Source organism: Meleagris gallopavo, chromosome 2 (assembly GCF_000146605.3).
Source record: "Meleagris gallopavo isolate NT-WF06-2002-E0010 breed Aviagen turkey brand Nicholas breeding stock chromosome 2, Turkey_5.1, whole genome shotgun sequence".
Classification (NCBI taxonomy): domain Eukaryota; kingdom Metazoa; phylum Chordata; class Aves; order Galliformes; family Phasianidae; genus Meleagris; species Meleagris gallopavo.
The window spans coordinates 41033731-41055973 of NC_015012.2; the positions used below are offsets into that span (position 1 = coordinate 41033731).

Here is a 22243-nt window from a genome sequence, read left to right on the forward strand (position 1 = left end):
GGGGCTGACGGGGGTCGGGATCGGCACCCGTGCGGCGGCTGCCGGGCCTGGAGAAGGGCAGGGTGCGGGAGGTCGTATACTCGGGTGTACGCTGCTGCTGGGGGAGAGAGCGCTGGGCTCGGCGGGGAGGATGAAGAGGCTGCCCGAGACGGCCTCCTCCTCTCAGCTGTTCGTTACGGCTCGGGCTGGACAGCTCGTGCTGTTCGTAATACAGCTTAGTGCCCAACCGTACTTACAGAGTAATTACAGAGGAATCCACTTGTGCTGCTGCCCGTCGTCTGGCTCAGACCACACCAAACATCTCTGCGCGGCCCACTGGCTCCTATGGTACTGCAGCCCCCTTCCACATCACCGACGCCCTGCAGCCACAGCTTTTATTTTTAATTCTTAAAGAAACAGCACAAAATCATGCTGGCTGGAAGCCTCTCAGCTGTTCATCCCCGCTCTGTATTGTTGGGATAATGAAAACTGATGAATGGATTCAGGCAAAAAAAAAAAAAAAAGTTCCAAAGCACTGTGCTCCTGCTGACCTTAAAGGATGTTGGCACTGACTGAGTCAGGATTTTATCACCGTCAGTCAGTCTGGGGAAGTATTTTAGTAGCTCAGGGGTGTAGCTGACAGTTCTTGACACTGAGCTCGGATTTTTATATGCAGTATCAGTGAGGTCTAGGCAAGGAACCAAAAATGTGTCTTCTGGAAATGCTGCAAGGCTGTATTCCAGCACGCTTTTCTAATGGGATCCTCTGCTCTGAAGAATCTCCTCTTTTCCCCAAACGTCTACCAAGCTGATCCTGTCTGCCTCCTGTCTGCAAAACAAGAATCCAGCCTTGTTACAGATAATTCCAGGGAAACAAGAAGCCTGGAAGTTTCATGACAATGACTAAATCTGCATATTTTACTACATTAACATCAACGAAATACGATGGTGAATTATGAAAGCTTGAGGTACTAAACCTTACTAAATGTAAATATTGTAAATTTACTAAATGTAAATGTTGTCTCAGCTACTGCTGATGCATTTCATGCTGACCCTCGTAGTGAAAACAAAAGACTGAGGTCCCAGCTTCAGTATTCTGATAGGAATTGTCCATTATGCCAAACACCACGAGGCTCACTGCTGTGTGCCTTCCAATTTTTTGCTCCCCAGGTGACAGCACATTCATCATGTCAAGCAGACAGAAATTTAAGACTAATGTTTTGGTCTTTTAAGCTCCCTAAAACATTGTCCACTTCATTTCTCAACCTAATTTTATTTAAATGCCTTTCATTGTCCCAAGCAGATACACTTGCAGCCACGAGGTGAAGAGAACTCATAGTGATTGCCTGAACAGATTTTCCCTGAGCTTTGATAGTTACCACGCCTGCTAATGTTATCTGCTGTAGAAGAATAGTACACAAGGTCTTCCCCTGCTATCATAGAATCACCAAGGTTGGAAAAGACAAGACCATTCAGTCCAACTTTCCATGTATCACCAATAGTTCTCACTAAACCACGTCCCTCACCACAAAATCCAAATGTTCCTTGAACACCTCCCAGGAAAGCGATTCCACCATCTCCCTGGGCAGCCAATTCCAGCGCCTGACCACTCTTTTGGAGAAGTAGTATTTCCTGACATCATCTTGCCTACTGGAAGATAATTACAAGCAACATGCAGCTTAGAGCTCCTGCAACTATACAGAGGGAGGAGAGAGTGTGGAGTAAGCATTAAGATGCCCGACCTCGAGAGGAAAAACCATGATACTGTCTGTCTACAGAAGAAATTTTTGCAAGAGAATGAGCTTGCTTTGTTCTGAAAGAAGAAGCTCTAGTACACAGCCAGAGCAAAAAGTGTACCTTTAGAGGATTTAACATTCCTCACACATCAATATGTTTACAATCAAAGCACATGAGTGAAATTAACCCATCTATGCAAACATGATATTCAGTGAAGCTGTAAATATTTAATGACTCAAGCAAGACATTTGCATCAATAACTGTAGGGCAATCCTGAATGTTCATCTGTTACTAAGAATACACTGGCATTGTCCAAGCAGGTTAATTGCACACTGCTGGTCTTCCTAAGCAGTTTATCTGCCATTACAGCTAGGAAACAAACTGACAGACTGCTTAAGCTGTGAGGCTTTGCCTTCTCAGCCACACAGCCCCCAGGTGACTGCGACAGAACTATCTGACACAACAGGAGGAAGAGCCAAATGTTTTCCTGTTCTTATTAGCAAACTCTTGTGGTTTACTGTATTATTTTTTCAGACTGTTCTTAGCAAAGGTTATTGCTATTACTGTTTTTGTTGTAATTTTTCGTAACTCTATTAACTTTTTGAATTGGGAGATAAAGGAGAAAGGCCTCATTTGTTTATTCTGCTGCTGAACTCATTGCTTGATCTACAAACAATTGTTATGATCGAGAAAATATTATTTCAGTAAACAGGATCTATCTTATTGATTTTCTCAGTTTCTTAGTTTCCCTCCCCTTTTCTCAGCTACCAACAAGGCTATAGCACAAGCAGCATGTAAAAGTAGTTGAGAAGTGTGGTGTGGGAATGATAAGTGCAAGAGGGAGAATGTGGAAGAAATTTAAGACAGTTAGAGTCTTTGTGGAGGTGGCAGACCTGGCTGCATATGCAAGTATCATTTACCCAAAGTTGCTAAGGATGATCATTCATACCCCTAAAGCAAAGGGGATGCTGACAATGGGTTGTTTCCTTTTTCTTCTAGGCTATGCATTCAATATTCAAACAACTTTTTTCCTTTAGCTTTATTCTTATGGTCACAGTCCACAGACTCAAAAGCAGTGACACAAGGTCCCACTCAGCCACACCTTGAGCCCCTGCAGTCTTCTAAAATTCAGAACGTCCTCATTAGTGATTTTGAAAATTCTGGAGAGTAGACCTCGCAACTGGAGAGATCAGAGTCATACAATGGCCTGGGTTGAGAAGGACCACAATGATCATCTAGTTTCAACCCCCCTGCTATGTGCAGGGTCGCCAACCACCAGACCAGGCTGCCCAGAGCCACATCCAGCCTGCCCTTGAATGCCTCCAGGGATGGGGCATCCACAACCTCCTTGGGCAACCTGTTTGTGTGTCACCACCCTCTGTGTGTGATGAAGGTACTCGCCTGGAAAGAGGTGCACGTGGCTCTTGATCCCATCTGCAGCAGACACTCAGCTACAGCAGCTGGAATCTACAGTACTTCACTGTGACAAAATTCCCACCTCTGCTCTCCTCAAACAGAACTTCAACTGTTGTCTCCTATCAAGAAGCAAGTCATATGGTGTTATTAATGCAGCAATGGGAGAAACATCATTCAAATGTCTTCTTAACCATGGCAATCACAATGTAGTCTCCAGTTGCAGTATTAGTCACAATTACCTTTTCCAAAAAGAAGTTGTATTCCAGGTTCCTTTTCATTCTCAGAAACACACTTTGCACTGGAGGAGAATACAAATACAGTACATTCACCAGAATCTACGGGCTAGCCTGCATATCTGATCCCACCAATAGTTACTATTTCATAAGTGGCTGGATAAGCTACAAAAATCACTTGTTCAGGTTCCGAACATTAAATTCTCCCCGCTGATCCGTGAGGATGAGCCTCTTTGGTTCTCTACGTGAAATTCATTTCAGGTTCCCATCATTATAAGATGCACTGACTTGGCTTGTATTTTAAAAGATAAGGGAAACATTAAAAATAACCACTTGTGTTTATAGTAACACTGCTGTGAACGCAGAGTCAAAAAACAAAGAGTACAAAAAAACATTTAATGCAAAGTTAAATACAATACAAACTTTATTAAAAATAGGTTGCAAGTGAAATACAGTAGAAATGGGAAACTACAGCAGTTTTGATGTTTTTCATAATAATGCACAGACAAATATGAAAAGCACTTTTACACATATTCACACTTGACCCGAATGCCCAATAGCGGCCAAATCCACTCAACTGAAGGTTATAGATACTTTTTTTTTTTTTTTGCTAAGCCTTTTTCAGATTCTAGCAGCAACAGTAATTCAGCCACAGCATAAGTTTTTTTCCTTAAGAAAAATGTGTCACTGTAAGGCTGCTAGTGTTCTCAAGATAAGTTGGGAGAGGCTTGCTTTTCCTGATTAACAGACATAGCAAGCATGCAGATCCTTCATTAACACTTTGAACCAGTTTAATCTTCTACTTCATATTTAACAGGTGAAACGGTAAAAGCACACTTTCAAATAAGAAACCTGAAGTACGTAAAAAATATTTACACTCCAATTTTCATCAACTTGCATTTATTTATCATACAACTCTTATTAAAAGTGATTTCTTTCCTAAGGCAGTGAAAGTCTACCCCTTTGTATTTGGAAGTGTGCACAATTCCCTAAATATATATTTATAAGAGAACAATATGATACAGGAAAAAATCATCTAAAGCCAGTAAAGGGCTTTGTCAAATAGAAAATTTGTTTGGAATCACAATATATATTGTCTTAACATCACACAATGAGAAAAACTCTGATGAGGTCCTTATTCCCAGCATCATCAGCTACATAAGCGTAGCTGAGGAAACGGTGGGAGGAAAAGATTAACAATTTAAAATTAAATAAGGCTATTACAGTGTGAAAAAATAGCTTGAACTGCCAAAAATATTTTCAGTACAACAGTGACAGAACGTTAGTAAAGCTAGCTAGACTAAAGAAGAGCTTACTAGCACTGCTTCTTCAGCATGAGTAGAAATGGATTGCTGCCAGCAGACCAGGTCTTACTAACATTCCCACTCCCAGCCAGCAGTAGTGTATTCAATGCTTCACACCACACTTTAATATGCCAGTTCACTTCTCCATAGGAAAAAACAACAACAAAACAGGACGACAACAACAACAACAACAAAAAAACAACCCCAAAACAAAGATATTGCTAAACTGCTAATAGCAGACTTATCAATACCATTCCATGTCTATTTACCTACTAACTTCTCATCTACTGTTCCGGGAAAACTTACCTATCTTTTCTACTAACTTTGGAAATAGAAATCTTTGTCTTTAACACATGACAAACATTTTGGTCCTAGCTGATGACTGGCAACCTGCGTAGCCTCCTATCTATTGCTTATGTAATTTTTAATGAAACAAACAGCCCTAGGCTTTTCACCTTCACATTTCTGAAAGCCTGATGCACAAATAACAGAGGTGCATCTATACAGACTTTTCCATCATTACAGATAAATTCCACTTTTAGACCCAACAAATATGTAGGAATAGAAATGTTTTATCCCAGGTTTTACCTACAGAATGGGAGTTATCCCAATACTAAATCATGGTATTGATAGGTTGATCATTGTATGAACACCACAGAGTACGGCAAACTTGCATATAGAGTCTACTTAAGATAGTGGCCCAGATATCATCTTCTTCCTAAACAACCTAAAGTACTAATTTCTAGTGCACAGTTTAGTTTAGGCAGTTCAAGCTATTCTCACTCTCTCTGCTCAGCAGCTAAAAAAAAAAAAAAAAAAAAGTGTGTCTGTGAAACACCAGGAAACAGAACTTATCTTTGACAAGTGCTACTTGGTCTGGTGCACAAGAACTTAACCCCCAAAACAGAAAGAAAAGAGTTACCTTCACGTGATTCATATCTTTAAAATTTTACAGTGCTTTCATTGTATAAACCACAAGCTCCTGGCAAAGTAATCAGTTTTCTTGCTATTGCAACATCTCTAAATCTTAATTAACAGTCTTAGATATAGAGGAATCAAAGTCACTCATTTTGGAAAATATTCATTTTCTGTTCATTAGTAGTGCCCCTCATCTCAATCCCTCAATTCAGAGATCTTCAGTTACATCTGATAAGGTGCTTTAATCTTATTTTGTGTTCAACTCATTTTCCAGTTCCATTAGTTTCCTAGAAGCTTTTACTTTATTGGATACATCTTGACCCTGTGAAAAAAGTCGCTGGCGTTCCCTGAACGTCAAATTTTCTGGTGCTCCAGGTAAATCTGTATCTTGACTGGAAAGGGAAAAGAAAGTCTTTGTTATCATTCTCACCTACAATATTCTTACATATAATCAAATTCCTAGTGATGCGCATTAACTGGCAGAGTTTTTACCACAGCAGAAGTCTTGGTTTAGTCTTCTGCAAGGTTTTGTTCCCCACAAATACCTTCAATTCTGATACTGTGCTGTCATTTAGATTAGCAGAAGCAGATCACAACCATCTCTGGCCCATAAATACAAATTATATTACTTTGCCTATTTTCATAGTGAAGCACAGATGTAACTAAGGCTCTCTCTACAACAGCACAGCACACTGCTGTAACAGCTTCCTACAGCAGCAAGCGCCTAGGAAAAGCACCAAATACAAAGCTTGTACATATGCCTTGGTAAACGAAGCTACTAGTACTGAAGTATGTAGTAGGGGCTGCAATCCAGCACCCCTGTATTTTATTCTATACTGGCTAAGTTTAAGTGCAATTGTTGCCCTAGGTATTAAACAGTTCTTTACCCTTGAAGCAAATTGAAGTGTTTCTGGCCACCACAATGAAGATCTCAAATCACTCTTAGTCATAGCTGTAACAACACTTCACGTATGTGATTACCTCTCATATAATAAAACTAACATGTATTTCTATTTCATGATCAGAAAGCCTCAAGAGCTCTCTGCTCCTCACACTACGGAAACAGTAATAGTGTTTTAAAATGCAGGAAAAGAGGGCTAGCAGCTTCTACAGAATCCTATCCAAAGCCCAGCTGCGCCTTCAGTAGGTGGCACAGTAACCCTTGCAACTTACAAGATACAATCCATCTTATTTATGCTTACTATAAATTTGGGAAGAATTCCACTTGAGAGGTGCTGTTCAGATTTTTAAATACACCTAAAACAGTTCAATCTTTTCATTTAGAATATTCTGTTTGTTGTGTTGAAGCACTGAAATCTGCTGTTACAAAGTAGTATTTTAGATCACCTAAAGACTTGTATGGAATTTGCACTTTGTCATAACCCAAGATATGTCACAGACAACTGCAGAACACTTCAGTAGCCCCCAGAGATGTTGCAGCAGAAAGTACTGCAGAAGATAGCTACATCACATGATTCAGAGTTAATGCTTAAGGGACTCCTGCGTGTCACCTTTTAGATCGTTTGTCTCTTGGATCCCGATAAACTTCATGGGCCCCAACCGTTGCTCCCGAAGATCCAGTGTATGAATTTATTCCTTGTGCAAAAGAAAAAGTAAGTTGAAGGACAGCAGTTGCAAGGCAGAAGTTTTATATTGTATTTCTTCAAAAAGGTGCAGTGCTCCTTTCAAGAAATCACCTCAAATCAGAATCGGAAATTAAATGTAGAGGGTCATCTGACTCGTGCAATATTTAAGAACAATACTACTGAATTCCATCCCCTCTCAAGACAGCTGTAATTTTTTATTCCTAATTTTAGGTTGAAACATTTTTTTTTCAGATTACTCTGCACACAGTAAATTGTGGTCTTTATCTTATTATGGTATACTGCAAGACAGACAAAAGTTTGAGAAGACTGATGGAAAGAGCAACATGCTTCAATATCCCATAACAAACTCTCCAGGAAATTAGTTAGCTGCAACTGCTCTCTTTAGAAAGCTAAAAGTAATCTACGATTACTATACAACATCTTTTGTAATTCAGCAATCAGAGCTTTTTTCAGAATTTTGTCTGATCACATAAGATGTATGCATTAGAAGATGCCTCCTACCCCTGGCTTTTGTTTTAAATTTCAAGTAAGCATCTTGCAGCACTGCACCTTTAGTTTAAGTTGATATAACACACAAGTTTTACACATCACATTAATTCTTTCTAAAGGCCACAAGACAAAACCTTTTCTTTCCAATCGAAAAGTTTACTAAATTTATACTGCATTCAAGACTGTATTTCTCCTAATGACTGTCTGGATGAGTGAAAAATAAAGGGTCAGATTTGTCCCTGGACAGTTCTGGTCTCAAATATTGCACGTTATGTCTTGTGAACCTTATTCTGTACAGAAGGAAATGTTTGCTTCTTCCACTGGTATACATAACTTCTCACAAGTACTCAATAAAATAAAAGAGATGGTACAAGGCTGGAAGGCAAGCACATTATTGGCTAAATATTGCTCACCCCAAATTTGTAGCAGGTTAAATCATACTACATATGCCAGCTGAATTAAGAATTTTTTTCCTTTCAGACATGAGTCTTACATGCATTTGGTACCACCCTTCCCTACTTGGAACATACTGCTTCCATGTGTTCCACCTACTTTCTAACAGAAGTTTTGATATCAGTGTTGGCTTTTTTCTTGGCTAGTTGATGGAGCCAATGGTTTTAAGCAACCCAGTGGAAGAAGGTTACGAGAGCAAAATTTGCAGAAGCGTGGTTTACTAGAGTTAGCATTCAGAACAGAAAGGAACCGTAAAGGACAGTAATGTAACAAGAGTCAGCGAGATGGGAGATGGTAAACTGCACAGTGAATTCTGCATTTTGTGCAAACGGCTTTGTACGTTACGCAGGCAGTCTTCATAGAAGCTTGAGCAATCAGGTGAGGTTAACCTGTTCTCATGGCTAATTTAAAAATTATGAAATAAGAGTATTCAGAATTAGTTGTATGGTTTATGAATTAGGTTATTAAAGGCGAAGCATCATACTACCGTACATCCTTAACTGTTACCAAAAACCTAACCAAGTCTTTGTAGGTTGTCCTTCTGAATGTTTTCCGGAAAACGAACGCATACACACACAAAGTATCACTGAACATTTCATTTTCCTGAGATTCATATTTCCACAGAAGTTAACAGAAAGCAGGAGGACTGGGAGATGCAGTTAAGTATGAAATGGCATTCTCGGTTTTGGATGATGGGAGGCAGCAAGAGCGGTGGTGACAACTAGTGATGGATAGTTCTAGAGTTAATTTTTACATATTCAGCTTTCAAAACGCCAAATAAGGAAAGGATGAAAGGGCTTTTGGAATTGTATGTGCTGTGATGGAAGGCATATTTATACTTGAGTCGGTGTCAAATAAGAGTTCGTAGAAAAAGAAAGTGCTTTGAAAGAACAAAAATTCAGTACATACATAGAGCACAAAAGTTCCATGTCAGTAGCCTGTTTCAAAACATTCCTAAGGGGCAGATGGTGATGTGGTCTAAGAGTTTAAAGAAAACCTTTTACATGTAGTTCTTGTCATTGTTTAATTCTTTGCAATATAATGAGTTTGAAAACTAGACTACTTCTGATAGAAAACTGAGATTTGAGAACAGTTTTGGTGGGTTTATCAGTGGACTTGCTTGTATGATAGGCATGTAACTGAAATATCTGCATTTGTAGTGAAGCACAAAGATACCATAGTGTGCCTACTTATACTCCCATCTAACGACTGAGCAGTGAAAAGCAAAAGCCTTTTCTCACTTTCTTTTAAGATTTGGAACCAATGGTAGACCAAGAGAGGAGTGACTGATGATGTAGAATCCACAGAGGCTGATACATCAAGAGGTCTCACAGGCAATACTTGGTTAAACAAACTTATTTTTCTCTCTTTAAAATGATTAATAGTGAGGACATCTTTTATGCAACTAGGATGCTGTACTGACCCCCAACAGTGAAACTGCTAAGTGTCAACAGTATTAGTTGGGCAGTAATTGTAACGGGGCTAACCTCTGACCCTTCAGGAAGATCAAAACTACACAATGTTGTGCAGAGCTTCTCTGTGATCCTGGAAGCTGTCTGCAACAGAAGCTCTGCAAAGAACAGGATTTCTTGCTGGAAAACTATTTGAGCCTTGGCTGAAAAGGATACAGGCAAGAAGCACTGAGTATTGTGCACTTGTACAGTTTCCTACATTCTCTAAATTGTAGAGAGTTACATGACTGTAAGTGATAGAAGTGCTTCTGATAAGTGGTACCTGATCTGTGGCTACTATGCTCACTATGACCAGAAAATGTCATTCCTCTGTTTAAAGAAATTTAGTATTTTTCCGTAGTAATTAGGTGACCAGGAAGGGGAACAAAGATATGCCAGACTTTCACATTTCACTGAGACTGAGACTTCAATCTAGTCAACAAGCTGTCTGTCTGTTCATGTAGAAGCCAGCATAGACACCTTCCTTTGCTTTCTCAGGTGACTTATTACTTTCCATTATGGAAGTATGATTTCATATGCTGAATTGGTTATCAAGACATCCACTGAATTCTAACAGTAGCAAAAAGATCAAACTAGGAAAACGTCATGGCTACTACCCCCTTCAAAAGAATACACAAGAGAACAAATGTAGGGGAGATGCTGTCAGATGCTGCTATTTAAAGATGAAACTCCCACATTCATAAACTGCACACAGAGTAGGATTCATGCATACTTGCATATTCAAAGAGTGAAGTATGTAAGATTTTTCCTTTGAAGCAGGTTCAAAAAATTAGCATGAAACTTCATACTGAATCACTGTTAAATTCATGAGTGTAACTAAACTAGTACTCTGCAGATAAAATATGGTTCTGAAGTTACTAGCAACTAGAACTCTACTTGAAATTTAACTCCATTATGGTTGTCCTTTTGGAGTTATAAGAGAAACAAGATGAGGAGGCACAAAAATAGAAGGGTGTGGAAAGGGGCAGGGGAAGAGCAAGGTACAGGGTGCACAGACGAAATTTAGATTTTTGTCCCTGTTTACAAGAAAACTGCACCATACAAAGCAGAAGTACAGAAATGGTGCTGAATGAATTCAACTTAGTACATGTTCTGGATAGCTCTTGGTGCTCTTAAATTTAAGAGCTATGCCTAGAAAAGTCATTTTAAAGCCATTTGCACATGTTATTAAGAGAGAGAACCCTGGTACCAAAACCAAAAGCAGACAATAGCTCTGTTCATGAACCCAATAAAAGAAGATTCCTGTGTTCAAGAAAGACACACGTCCAGATGCCCTGAGTAACTAATGGTCATACAAAACAAATCACTGAAAGATACAGAGTGAGAGCCAAAACCAACAGTACTTTCAATTGGTTGAGTAACAGTTAAAAATAAATTTGAATTCATTGTGTGAAAGATGAATTTTTACTTTTGAAGAGTTGGGGTAAGGAATAAGGAAATTTGAGAGATCAAAACAATTAAAAATGGGAAGATTCATATTAATATTAGAATTTAAGTTAGATCACCATAGTGAAAATAGTGATTAAGTGAAAAAAAATCACAAAAGAAGTGATTGATCTACAGCATCAGAGTTGAAAACATGAGGACAGATCCGTGGAGAAGATCGATTTCATGGTGTCTACCTTTAGAGCTGCTGGCATGGATGAAACTCGGTTTGTTTGGTGGGGGCGGGGGCTGGCTTTTTTTGGCAGCAGTACTGTTGGCATTGACTGGAGATGACTGGAATGAGTTGGAAAGAAAGAGGCCATCTGAAACTGGGCGAGGTTGGCGGGAGGGCTGCTGTGGTTTAAGGGTGGCAGGAGGAAAGTCACCATAAGATTTTCTTGTGCTGGAGTACTTATCCTGACCTGCTAGATTGGAATCCTCCTCCTCCTCATCATCATTGTATGCAACAAACTTGGCAGTATAAATCGTGTCAGGGGAGAGGACCTGTGTTTTGAGGTAAGAGGTGTTTCGCTGAGGTGGGGGAGGAGGAGCGTTAGATGAAGGGGTTGGGGATGGGAGTTCATATTCCCGTGGAAGTGGAGGTCTGTACAGACCAGGCTCGTCTGGTTCCAGCAATCTTCGTTCTGCTTCATCGTGCTGCCTGCGCCTTTCAGCCTCTAAGCGATTATAATACTCCTCTTCCTGTCGCCTCTGTAAGTCCAGAGGAAAAAAAAATGCAGTGGTCAGTATGACAGACATTTCAGTCTAGGAGCTTTGAGTTTCCATGAGACCTACAAACGTCTTTTTTTTTTTTTGTCTCCTTTTCTGGCAACAAGCAATGCTTCTACATGAACTCATACAAAATTATTTACTACTATGAAAAAAAGGCCTTCTCCCTGTAACACAGCATTGCTGTTATTTCCACGTTTACTAGAGGCAGTGTAAATCGCAAAGCAACTAACTGCCTACATGAAATAAGGGCAACTCCTGTATTTATTACTGAAAATGTAACTACAGTTAATAATGGGTATATTCACTAAAGCTGTAAAGAATCTGTGGCAGAGAAAATAACTAAAATTAACTACCGTCTTAAAAATGGAACTTTATAATCCTACTGCAGGCTTACTGAACAACAGAGCCTTGGAATACACGACTCCTAACAAAGCTTCAAGTATGAACAGCAGGAAAATTGCTTTCACATAAAAATCCAATTACAAAGAACCTTTTAAAAACTAACATCAAATGATGCTTTTTATAAAAGCATTTATAAAAAGCACCTTCCTAAAAAAATGTGCCTATGATACACAAGGCTATTTACCACTGAAAAAGCCATGAAACATGCCTGTATTTTCCAGTTTTAAAGGTTTGTATTGTTTTTAAACTTCATAGCATTTAATTTTGTTCAGCTCTTGTCTAAGCCACACTGTAAATTAATGCATTTATTTTTTTTCATAATTTACTCTGTAGCTTGGTAACACATGAAGATGCGTATTTGGAAACTACACGTTACAAAAAATATTTTGTCTAAGAACACTGTAACTTCTGCTGGGACTATGTGACATTTTGAACATTCCTTTTGTTCTTCATTTATGTTTAAAAATATCCACTTTAGCTGCTCAGCACCAAGTCTGATACTCTAAAATAAACAAATAAATCTGATCTTATTTACCTAGAGCAAAGACAAGAAATTCATTTCCTTATACTTGTCTCTAAAGCTATCAGGCTGGTCAGATGGTACTGAGCTCCTACTTGGTAGATGCACAAGCACCTCAGTCCAGTTCTGTCAGTGAAAATCTTTCAAGTGCGTGATAAACATCATTTGGTAGCACTGTATCACTGTCAGAAACCAGAATAATCTATTTTTGAGAAAACCAGGAGATGGAATAGGATTTAGCCTTAACTCTTCTAAAAGGCTCCGCAAACAAGACCTTGTCACTGCTAAAAACCCTCAGCTGGAATGTCTACTCTACTACTTCTGCAATACTATTGGCTTCTAGCCATCACAAATGGCAAATATGCTTTTCTTTTTTTAAATATTGGTAAAATTAAGCCATAGACCATGACCCTTATCACTAATTTGGTGCATTTAACCCTTGATGACCCAAAACTGAGCTGTTCCTGGCCAGATTAAAGAGGAGAGGCCTGTAAGAACTAAGAACTCCTGCTGCCCTCAGAAGACCATAACCTTTTCTTCTGCCTCCCTTCTGGTCCGCTCCTCCTCTTGCTGTCGGCGTTCTTCTTCCTGCCTGGCCCTGTCTTCTGCTTCTCGCTTGCGCATTTCTTCCAACTGTTGCTGCCGTCTGCGTTCTTCATCCTGTAACTAACAGAGACACAACTTTAATTTTTCATCACTCACATAGGTAGAAGGTTAAAAAAAAAAAACAAACAAACTATAAACTGAGCATTTGTATCTAAAAACAATTCCATAGAAAGTGCTGTACTACAGATTAACAATACTGCTTTCACCAGTGAAGAGTGCACTCTGATGTTGTTTTCCCTAAAGTCCCTGTTAAGAATAAAAGCTGGAAAAACAAGAGATACACAGAACTATACACTTAAAAACAGGCAGAGAGACATTCTTAGCAGTCATAACGAACCCCTAGCAGAATACTGAGGTGACCCATGCTCCAGACTGCTTCAGAGGTATCTGAAGTCTCACAGGCACAACAAAGTGAAATTAAATACTTGGAACCAACAGTCCATGGCCCTAGCAGCCAACGGGTTTGTCATCTGGGATTAGTATTTAAGCACCGGAAAATCACAACTCATTAGTCAAAGGGTCAATCCATTTAAAGTAACAGGCTCTTTCAGCAAGTCTGCAAATAGTCTCAGGAGATAAATAAAATCTCCCACCGTATCTGCAACAGATGTGTCTTGAAAAAAACAGAGTGAGGCAAAGAAATCTTTGCTCACAAGAACAGCCAATGTCCAGGAGATAACACTGCTTCATATGTGTTTGTGATAAACACTGCACAGGTAAGAAAAATGAGCAAAATCCCAAACTTTGCCCGGTTCTCTGAAGCTAACAGGATCTGCTCTTGTTGGACAGGAGTATTCATTGACATAACAACATTCATAAATAGAAAGTACTTAGACTACATCCTGCTTTGCTTTTTACTGTGACATGTTTGAAAGTGATGCTTTTTTATAAGATCCTGTCACTGACTGGCATACTTTACTACATGCTGTACTTAACACTGGTGTTTCTCTACTTCTGGATTTGATCCTCAAACCAGCTTCATTTGTATAGAATGGCTCTTAAAGAGCAAAGCAAAATTTAGTTATAATAAGATTTTTCAAGAACAACTTCCACATAGATGTGTGAAGTTTGTCTCCTGCAGTCTCTGCTATTTTAGAGGAAATGTGTTTTATACAGACTGTATATATACAGTCTATCAGATACCGGCCCAAGGTTTTCTAATCAGTTTTTTTTTTTTAATCAATTCTACAAAACTCTGTTCTTTCTTATTTTACAAATTTTCTAATATTTACTTCCCTCTATGGTTCATATAACATTTCTCTCTTATGCCCTTATGCAGCAGCACTTCATGAAACACTCACCTTCTACATCATACAACAGCTATAGAAATGACTGCAGCAAAACCATCTCTAATCTGAAGCATTACAAATCTCTGTATTTAAACACAAAAACTGAAGAGCAGAGAAATTAATTTCATTTGGGAGGAGTTTGGCAAACGTGTACTTGGCGATGCTACCTCTGAGTAAATTTGTCTTATTTGTAAGCTCTGTAATTCCTAACTCACTGTTACAAAAAGATGAAACTCAGTATACACTGTAGAATAAGGAAGAAAGTAATTAATCTACCACCTACTTCCATTAAGACCTTGTCTGTCTTATTTATTAAGAAGACATTGTTTTAGCAGAGGAGACAGTGTTGTCAAAACGAAAGACAGCTACTAATTCAGAAGAGTTAATGGATGTGAAGTAATTCCCTCTTAAAAAAAAAAAAGGCAAAAAACTGCACAGAAGAAAAAAGTACTGAATTCTTTGACTTTGTCCCAGTCACATTTAGAGTAAAGGTCTAAACACAGTAATTACTGATTCCAGATGACTGCATGAATACCTTTGTGCTCAGTAACAAAGGGAAACTAGTATTGTTTTGTTATATTTGTTTGTGAGCTTAACTAAGGGAAAACTAGGTTCCATACGGGGGTTTATGTCAACATACAAACCATAATAACTGTGGAAGACAACCCATTCAAATCAAAGCCTATTCTAACATAACACCTAGGACGAAGGCTAGAAATAATAAAGGAAGCACAAACAGGAATACAGTAGCTATTACCTAAGGATACTTCATTTCTTGAATGTAGTAGAAACTAGTTTCTAACATGAGGCCTTCAGAGGATGGCAGGGAGCACCAGGGTGGCAAGGCATGCCAGAGCACGTGAAGACGTGTGTTTGTGGTTGCATACAATATTATGCAATTCACATGGAACTACCAGATTTTCAAGATCCTTACATGGCCCTCAGCTAACAGTCAGAGGAAGATAACAGGGAGAGAGAAGTAGAGAGAATTCTGCAGTTTCAGAAATGCGAAGATAGGCGTGGGACTGGCATGCTTGAAGGAAGCCTCAGATCCCAGATAAAACTCATTCCTCCAAGCACTGCTTAGAAAGCTTTAAATAAAGTTCCTGATGAACCTTACATTTATACCTATTTACTTCTGACAAATAAACCCTCTGTTGTTTCAGGCCATCAACACATCTGGTGCAGTGTTCTGTGCCTCACAACGGCAAGGATCGCTGCCATTTCTGTGGGCCATTCCTCCAGTATTTCCCCAGCATTCAGCACTGCACTAGGGATACATCCTCTTGTGTAATCCTTTCATTAGCTACTCACAGATGCAAGACCTGTGAATCTGCCTAACTCATTTTTAAGGTTGCTGATACTGTCTGAATTCACAGCTTTCTATAGAACGGTCCAGGAGTTTACGGCCTGCCTGGTCAAGAACCTTATCTACCTGGTCACAGTTCCACAGACCAAGGCACTGGCAAAACAGCTAAATAAACAGAAGTAGCAATAAGTAAAAATATTGCAAGATATTGCATCTGAAAACTCCACATGTCGATTACTTCAATAAGCTTACACGCTTCACTTCTTTCTCTGCTGTCAACTGCTCAGAACTGACGGACCACACAAACACATAACTGAGTATTTCAGATGCACTTCTAAGTATGCATTACTTGAATATGAATTTTAAAAGCCTGTGTTTTGTTTTTTAAATCAAGAAGTGAAGAAATATCCAAATCCATATTTTGAACAGTGAAGCTTACAGTTCTTTTCCAGCAACACAAATTAATGATACTCACAGGACTTGCACACATTACCCTTCTTTCAAACTAGCATACTAATAGCATAGAATACTTTGAAGGTGATATAGTTCTATATCCAGAGAGAAAACTATTTCTCCCCCCACCCCGTGTACCCATTACCAACGAGAGCAATAAAATACAGAATTAACTGAAGTCTTCGCAGTTAATGCCTCATGTTGAAAGCCTGCCATGTTTTAGACAACCGACAATAGCATTAATCATCTGAAACTGAGATTTAGGAAAATAAAATATAGTAACTTAGTAATCACACATTTATGTGACCTACTTGGAAACATTAGTTCAGAAGTATTTTCTGAGTTTACAGTCCATTTTTACTTCAGTGGGAAAGCTCTACTTGTGTTAGAGCAGGTTTTAGCATGTGGCTAAATACTATGTTAAACCTAGAAAGTTATCTGTTGATAACTAACAAGTTATCAATAGAATTTAAATATTCTGTATTATTAGGCTCTCAGAACAATTTACTTCAAGTCAGAAGGGAATGGCACTGCTAGAACTCTTCTAAAACAAGAAGGGGAGAATGGGGGGAGGAGGGACAGAGAAAGGAAGAAATCTTACCTCACAGTTTGATCACTCAAACTGCTCAGTAAGACATCATAAACACAGTGACAAAACACCAAGTACACTATTTGATATCAGAGTGCTGCTACAACAAACAAATCAAGCCTGCAGGCAGAACACAACATCTAAAAGGAGAGAAACATGGGGGAAGGAGTCACCACATCTGGAAACATTCAAATACATGCTTATAGTTAACTTACTGTTTATTGTATCAAAATGATTTTTGAACACCCAAAGATGGCAAATCATCATCCAAAGCACAGAAGACAATCATTATTAACATCAGAAATTGAAACGTGAAAGATATTAAGGAGAAAGAAACAAACATACCAAGTCTAGAACAGAGATTGCTGGCACAGCAGTCTGCTGCAGGTAGTAAGAAAGGGGAAAAAAAGAAAGATGCACAGTGAAAACAAAGATAGGTTAGACTTGTTCTATTTCAAAAGCATTTTCTTTTATTTGTTAAGTCAGATGTTTTAGAAAGACCAACTGAACTCCACAAACTCCTGAAATATAGACAAGGAAACAATCAGATAATTCTTTTTTTTTTTTTTTAATCAGTACTGTTTAAACTCATTCAAAAGCTCAGTTTTTTTCTACAGATGCTGTTTATTGCATCTCTTATAGTACAGACAGTGAAATGTAACTCAAATGCAAACATCAATTCTGCTCAAAACAGCTGTTATTTTTTAGTTTCAAAATGTTCCAAAATGCTGGAAGAACGTCATGCACAAACAGTATTAGAAATCCAGCACTTGCAAAGACGACTGATAAAACGCTATGCAATGCAATTGGCTCTTCATTAATGACACGTGCCTTTTTTAGTTTTGCTACAGTAAAATGTTAAAGAATTCTGTGAAAATGGCAGTTTTATATGGATTTTTATGCCTAGAGGTAACTGCCTTCATGCTACAAATTACATGCTAGCTGTGCTGAGCTTTAACACAACCATTCCGCCAAAGATATATTTATCCTTTCCTTTCTTCAGTTTCCAAGCTTGAGGTATCTATTGTTTTAAACAGTAATAAAGTTAGCCACAAGAAAAAAGGAAAGCAACGCAGACTGCAGCAAACACAAGAAGAGCAGGTTTAGAGAATCAAGCAGCCAAAACAATCCTGAACTCAAATATTACTCAAGCTGATAGCAATTTCTAAATGCCAAAATACACGTGCAAACATTTATCAACAAATAGAAACTGCTTATCACAGAATTAAGTTAACTTTTCAAGATAAACAGAAGACAGTGAATTACAGAGATAGTTTTTAAGCCTGTGAAAGCATAGTTATTGGTATGTAACTTTGGTATCAGTGCTATTCAGAGAAGAAAAATTCTCCTACATGAATTGTTTTCCAACAACAAGAGATTGAAGAGACTCTGAGAGACAGCAACTAGCAGTGGAGTGATAAAACCTTTATGAGACTATCCAGCTACATTTAGTACATATATTATGATCTTTTACAGTACTGAAGCTAAGGTAAGCAAACTCTGTCCGATGCTGATATAACTGTACACGGTGGAAAATCTGCAAGCTGGAGCCCTGGGCAGGGTACTTGAGTTGCTACAACACACGAAACGACATGGCTCAGCCTAATGCTTCCACCCAGCACTGTTAGTGTCATCATAGAGGTGGTGGTAAATGCAGAGGTAAATTCTGCCTCACGCCCCAGCCTCTGATTGGAGTGGACCAACATGGTGGAAACTCTGTTCCCTGGTAACATCATGTATTCAGTGTCCATTTCAGTTCCAAGACTGTAAGTGAGAACAGGTAAAAATATTTGAGAAAAAAGGAAAAAACACTTTTTTTGTTTCTAATTCTGCTACAAATTTTCATGATTTCAAATATTTTTGCTTGAGTTCCTGTAAGCAAATTCTATCCAGTGTTTAACTTTCTAATCCTGGTCCAGCTATGTGGCTAAATCCCTTTGTATACAGGGAATTTCTGCAGCCGCAACAAGGAAAGTAAATTTGACTGCCAACTTACATTCTTTAATAGGTAGCTATGACACCTTCATAATTCTTGTTTAACTGGTGAAGTCACTGTAAGCAAGCAAAAGCTCCTACAGCAATTTTAAAAATTTAAGACAGTCAAGACAGCTCCGTTCTCCTTTACCCTATAAGGAGATCAAAATACTCAGACAAATCCAGAGAACCCACCAAGACACACAATTACTACGCTTTTGTCTAGAAAGGATTATCCCATTTTACCCTTGCTCTTCTTTCTGCCTCCAGTCGCTGCATGATAAGCATAGTATCCACATCATCATCCTCTTCTTCATCATCATCTTCATCCTTTTGCTTTGATTCTTGAAGTCGCTTTTGGAACTGCCACTCTAGCATGAGTTTGCGCAGGCGGTCGTTCTCTTCAGCTGTACGATCAGGCTTGTTCTGAAGATCCTGAATCTCTTTACTCAGCATATCCACAATGTGCATCTGCTGCTGCTTCTCCAGTTTCTCCTTGGCATCTCGTTTCCAGGGGTCTGGAGAGAGGCTGTCACTAGAGGACAATTCTTCCTTGCTGATAGTAATGTACTGCAGATCTCTCCGCTCAATAGTCCGAGGCTGCTGCTGTGGTTGCAACTCTCGAATGACTGTTTCTTGAGACCTCTGGAAAGTTGCAGTTTTTTCTGATTTCACTTGTTGAAGGGAAACAGGAGGAACCACAGGCTGGGGAGGAATTAGTGGCTGCGAACGCATTTGACCCAGTTTTCTCTCTTGCTCACGGCGTTTCCTTTCGCGTTCTTCTTCCAAACGTGCCTTTTCCTTTTCATACCACCTCTGGTGCTCTTCTCGTTTTTTACGCTCAGCAGCAGCCACCTGAGAAGATGCTTGTGCTCCTACTTGGTTTGGTGGAGGAGGGGGAGGCAGAGGCAAATCCATTTGTGGTTCATCAAACTCAGCTGCATAATGAACTGGAGGTGGTGGCGGCGGAGGAGGAAGATCTGTTCTGATGGGCTGGGAAATGGCCGCCGGAGTCGGCTGGCTTGTAGCCGGAGTTTTCCAACGGCCAGGACCACTTTTAGTTAAGCAAGAACCAGGTGAAACTGGTTTGGATGTATGGTTCAGGTGCTCTTGGCTAGAAGTGCTAGAATCCACAGATGAATTCATCCACTGATCGCTGTCTGACTTCCGATCAATGTACTCTATATCCTTCCGGATAACAACTTCCAAACGATTCCTCTCTGGCTGGAAAACTTTATCTCGGAGTTCTTCCTGGGATCGAGCCACACGCTGGAAAAAATTAAACAAAGCATCTATTTCATAGTCCATCTCTATTAAAACATATTTGAAGTACTAAAAGCCTAAATGGCTCACAGACCACATTCTTATTACTGAAGGTAATCACTTTTAGAGAAGTTCAGCATTTCCATGACAAGTAAGTTTCTTAAAATCAACAATAAAATATTATTCCCAGTCATTTTAACTCACTCAAGCAATAGGAGATTTTATAACCTCTGAAATGCCTGGAAACCTGGACTGGGAGAAAGGAAGACGACAAAATAGAGCTTAAGCTGAGCCTCTCCAGGTCACAGAGTTCCTCAGGACTCTCCCTACCATAGGAGCATAAGAGCCCCAGCCGGTAGCTTGGACCAGCAGCACAAGCACACCAGCTCTGCTATTCAGGCTTCAGCTAGCTTGACAAAGGGTTTTCCTATTAGGAAGGCAAACAGAAAGACTTCTGAGGAGAAGATGAGGGAGCCTCTGCCCATCCTCCCCTGTTAATAAGAGAGATGACTCAGCTGGAAGCTCTCATTATGACAGTCATTCATGGGTACAGAATATGGAAAGTCCTATCTAGTTCCACCTGTTTTTGGAGCATGGACTTAATGTGTCAAACACCAGGTCACTTTGTATTCAAGCCTGAGGTACCATTGTGCTATACAATCTTCAGGAAAGGAATACTAGGCCTTAAATTAGTGTTATCAAATCTGTTAATTGTTTTCTAGCAGCAAAAATTCATGCTTTGAATGATAGGAAATAGTAAGCACTGAACACATAATGTACCAATTATCAACAACTGAGAGAAGATTAACAAAGCAAACTCCTTTTCTTCTTCCTCCATCAATGACCTTAGCTGTAACCTCAAAAGAATGCCTTCTTTGAGATGAACAAGTGTATTTTTTATGCTCTATTAGTCCAGCAGATCTGAACACACAGTTATTTGTGTTAGATTTGCTGTAAAGATGCACCTAACCAAACAGTTTGCTAATACATTTGGAGCAGAAAACAGGCATTTCACATCAGTGAAAAGCTGTAAAGACTTATTTATATCTTTATTTATTGAAATCTATTTTCCTCCCTTTTCAACCTGAAGTATTGCATGGTGGGGAAAAGTATGTCTAACTTTCAATCTTGTAGGGTGCTAAAGCTTCTAGTTCTCGGTTTTATGAAAATGCTTCAACATTTTAATCCTTAAGTCCATAGCTCAAATTCTGTATCTGTCAACAACTTTAACAGACGGGGTTCATCTTACCAGTTTTAACTGCTCTGTCTAAGCTACTCACTTAAGCTTGCCCTAAGCCGGGGAGAGGTGCACGTCCAGATGGCAGTTCATCCCATTAGGAGAAACGGAAATACTAGCCTCCCCCTTCCACAGCAGCTACACAGACAGCCAAACATTAACTAGACAGCTCAGATTAGGTGAGATGAATTAATGAAATATGAAGAAGCTAAGCAAAGGAATTCAGCAAAATATTTCCAAGTTATATGACACATTCATTAACTCATAAGCTGCTCCTTCAAAATTACCTTTCAAAATCCTACTTTGGGTATAGCATCTATTTTCTTTTCTGAAGGAATAATTATAATTTGATACCACTGGTACTGAAATAAATACATACACTCAGTGAAGTAAGCTTTCATCCAAGTAACTTTTCTCCCTATTCACTAACGTATGTGGGATTACTCAATGTATCAATCCCTACTTATTTTCTATGACATGATATAAAGTAACTTAGATGACAATGCTTTTCAGAAAGTAAAGCATACTGAGCCTTAATGAAACAAACAAAAAAAAAAACAACCAAACAATAAAACAAATGTTTTTCCTCTCTTAGTTTTTGAGTGATGAAGAGGTGGTGGATTAGAGGGGAAAAAAAAAGATGCAGTGACTGGATTTCGACTACCAAGATTACTAAAATCCATATAGGAAATGAAAAGTCCTCATTTAGTGGAACAACATTATCTTTCTAATTTATGAAGGTAAATTCAATTCAGGTCAAGAAGCATTTGCATTTTGATAGCAGGGAAGTTATCAATGGAAGTGAAAAAAAAAAAGTTTTGAGGGTGTGTTGTTTTT

General features: G+C 39.0%; 1 protein-coding gene across 21 annotated transcripts in view; it reads right to left on the reverse strand.

The window, feature by feature from the left end:
* Nucleotides 1–3770: 3770 nt before the first annotated feature.
* Nucleotides 3771–22243, reverse strand: part of AFDN (afadin, adherens junction formation factor) — a 78115-nt gene continuing 59642 nt past the window's right edge. For 7 of the 21 annotated variants that reach the window (XM_010707062.3, XM_010707054.3, XM_019612851.2 and 4 more), the window contains 6 exons: nt 19153–20175; nt 17278–17313; nt 13218–13352; nt 11230–11743; nt 7098–7182; nt 3771–5978 (listed from right to left, as the gene is read on the reverse strand). In XM_010707062.3, the coding sequence (XP_010705364.1) occupies nt 5834–5978; nt 7098–7182; nt 11230–11743; nt 13218–13352; nt 17278–17313; nt 19153–20175 (1938 nt within the window). In that variant the 3' untranslated portion in view covers nt 3771–5833. The remainder of the gene's footprint in view (nt 5979–7097; nt 7183–11229; nt 11744–13217; nt 13353–17277; nt 17314–19152; nt 20176–22243) is intronic. The other 14 variants (XM_010707067.3, XM_010707066.3, XM_031552436.1 and 11 more) reach the window with 7 other exon arrangements.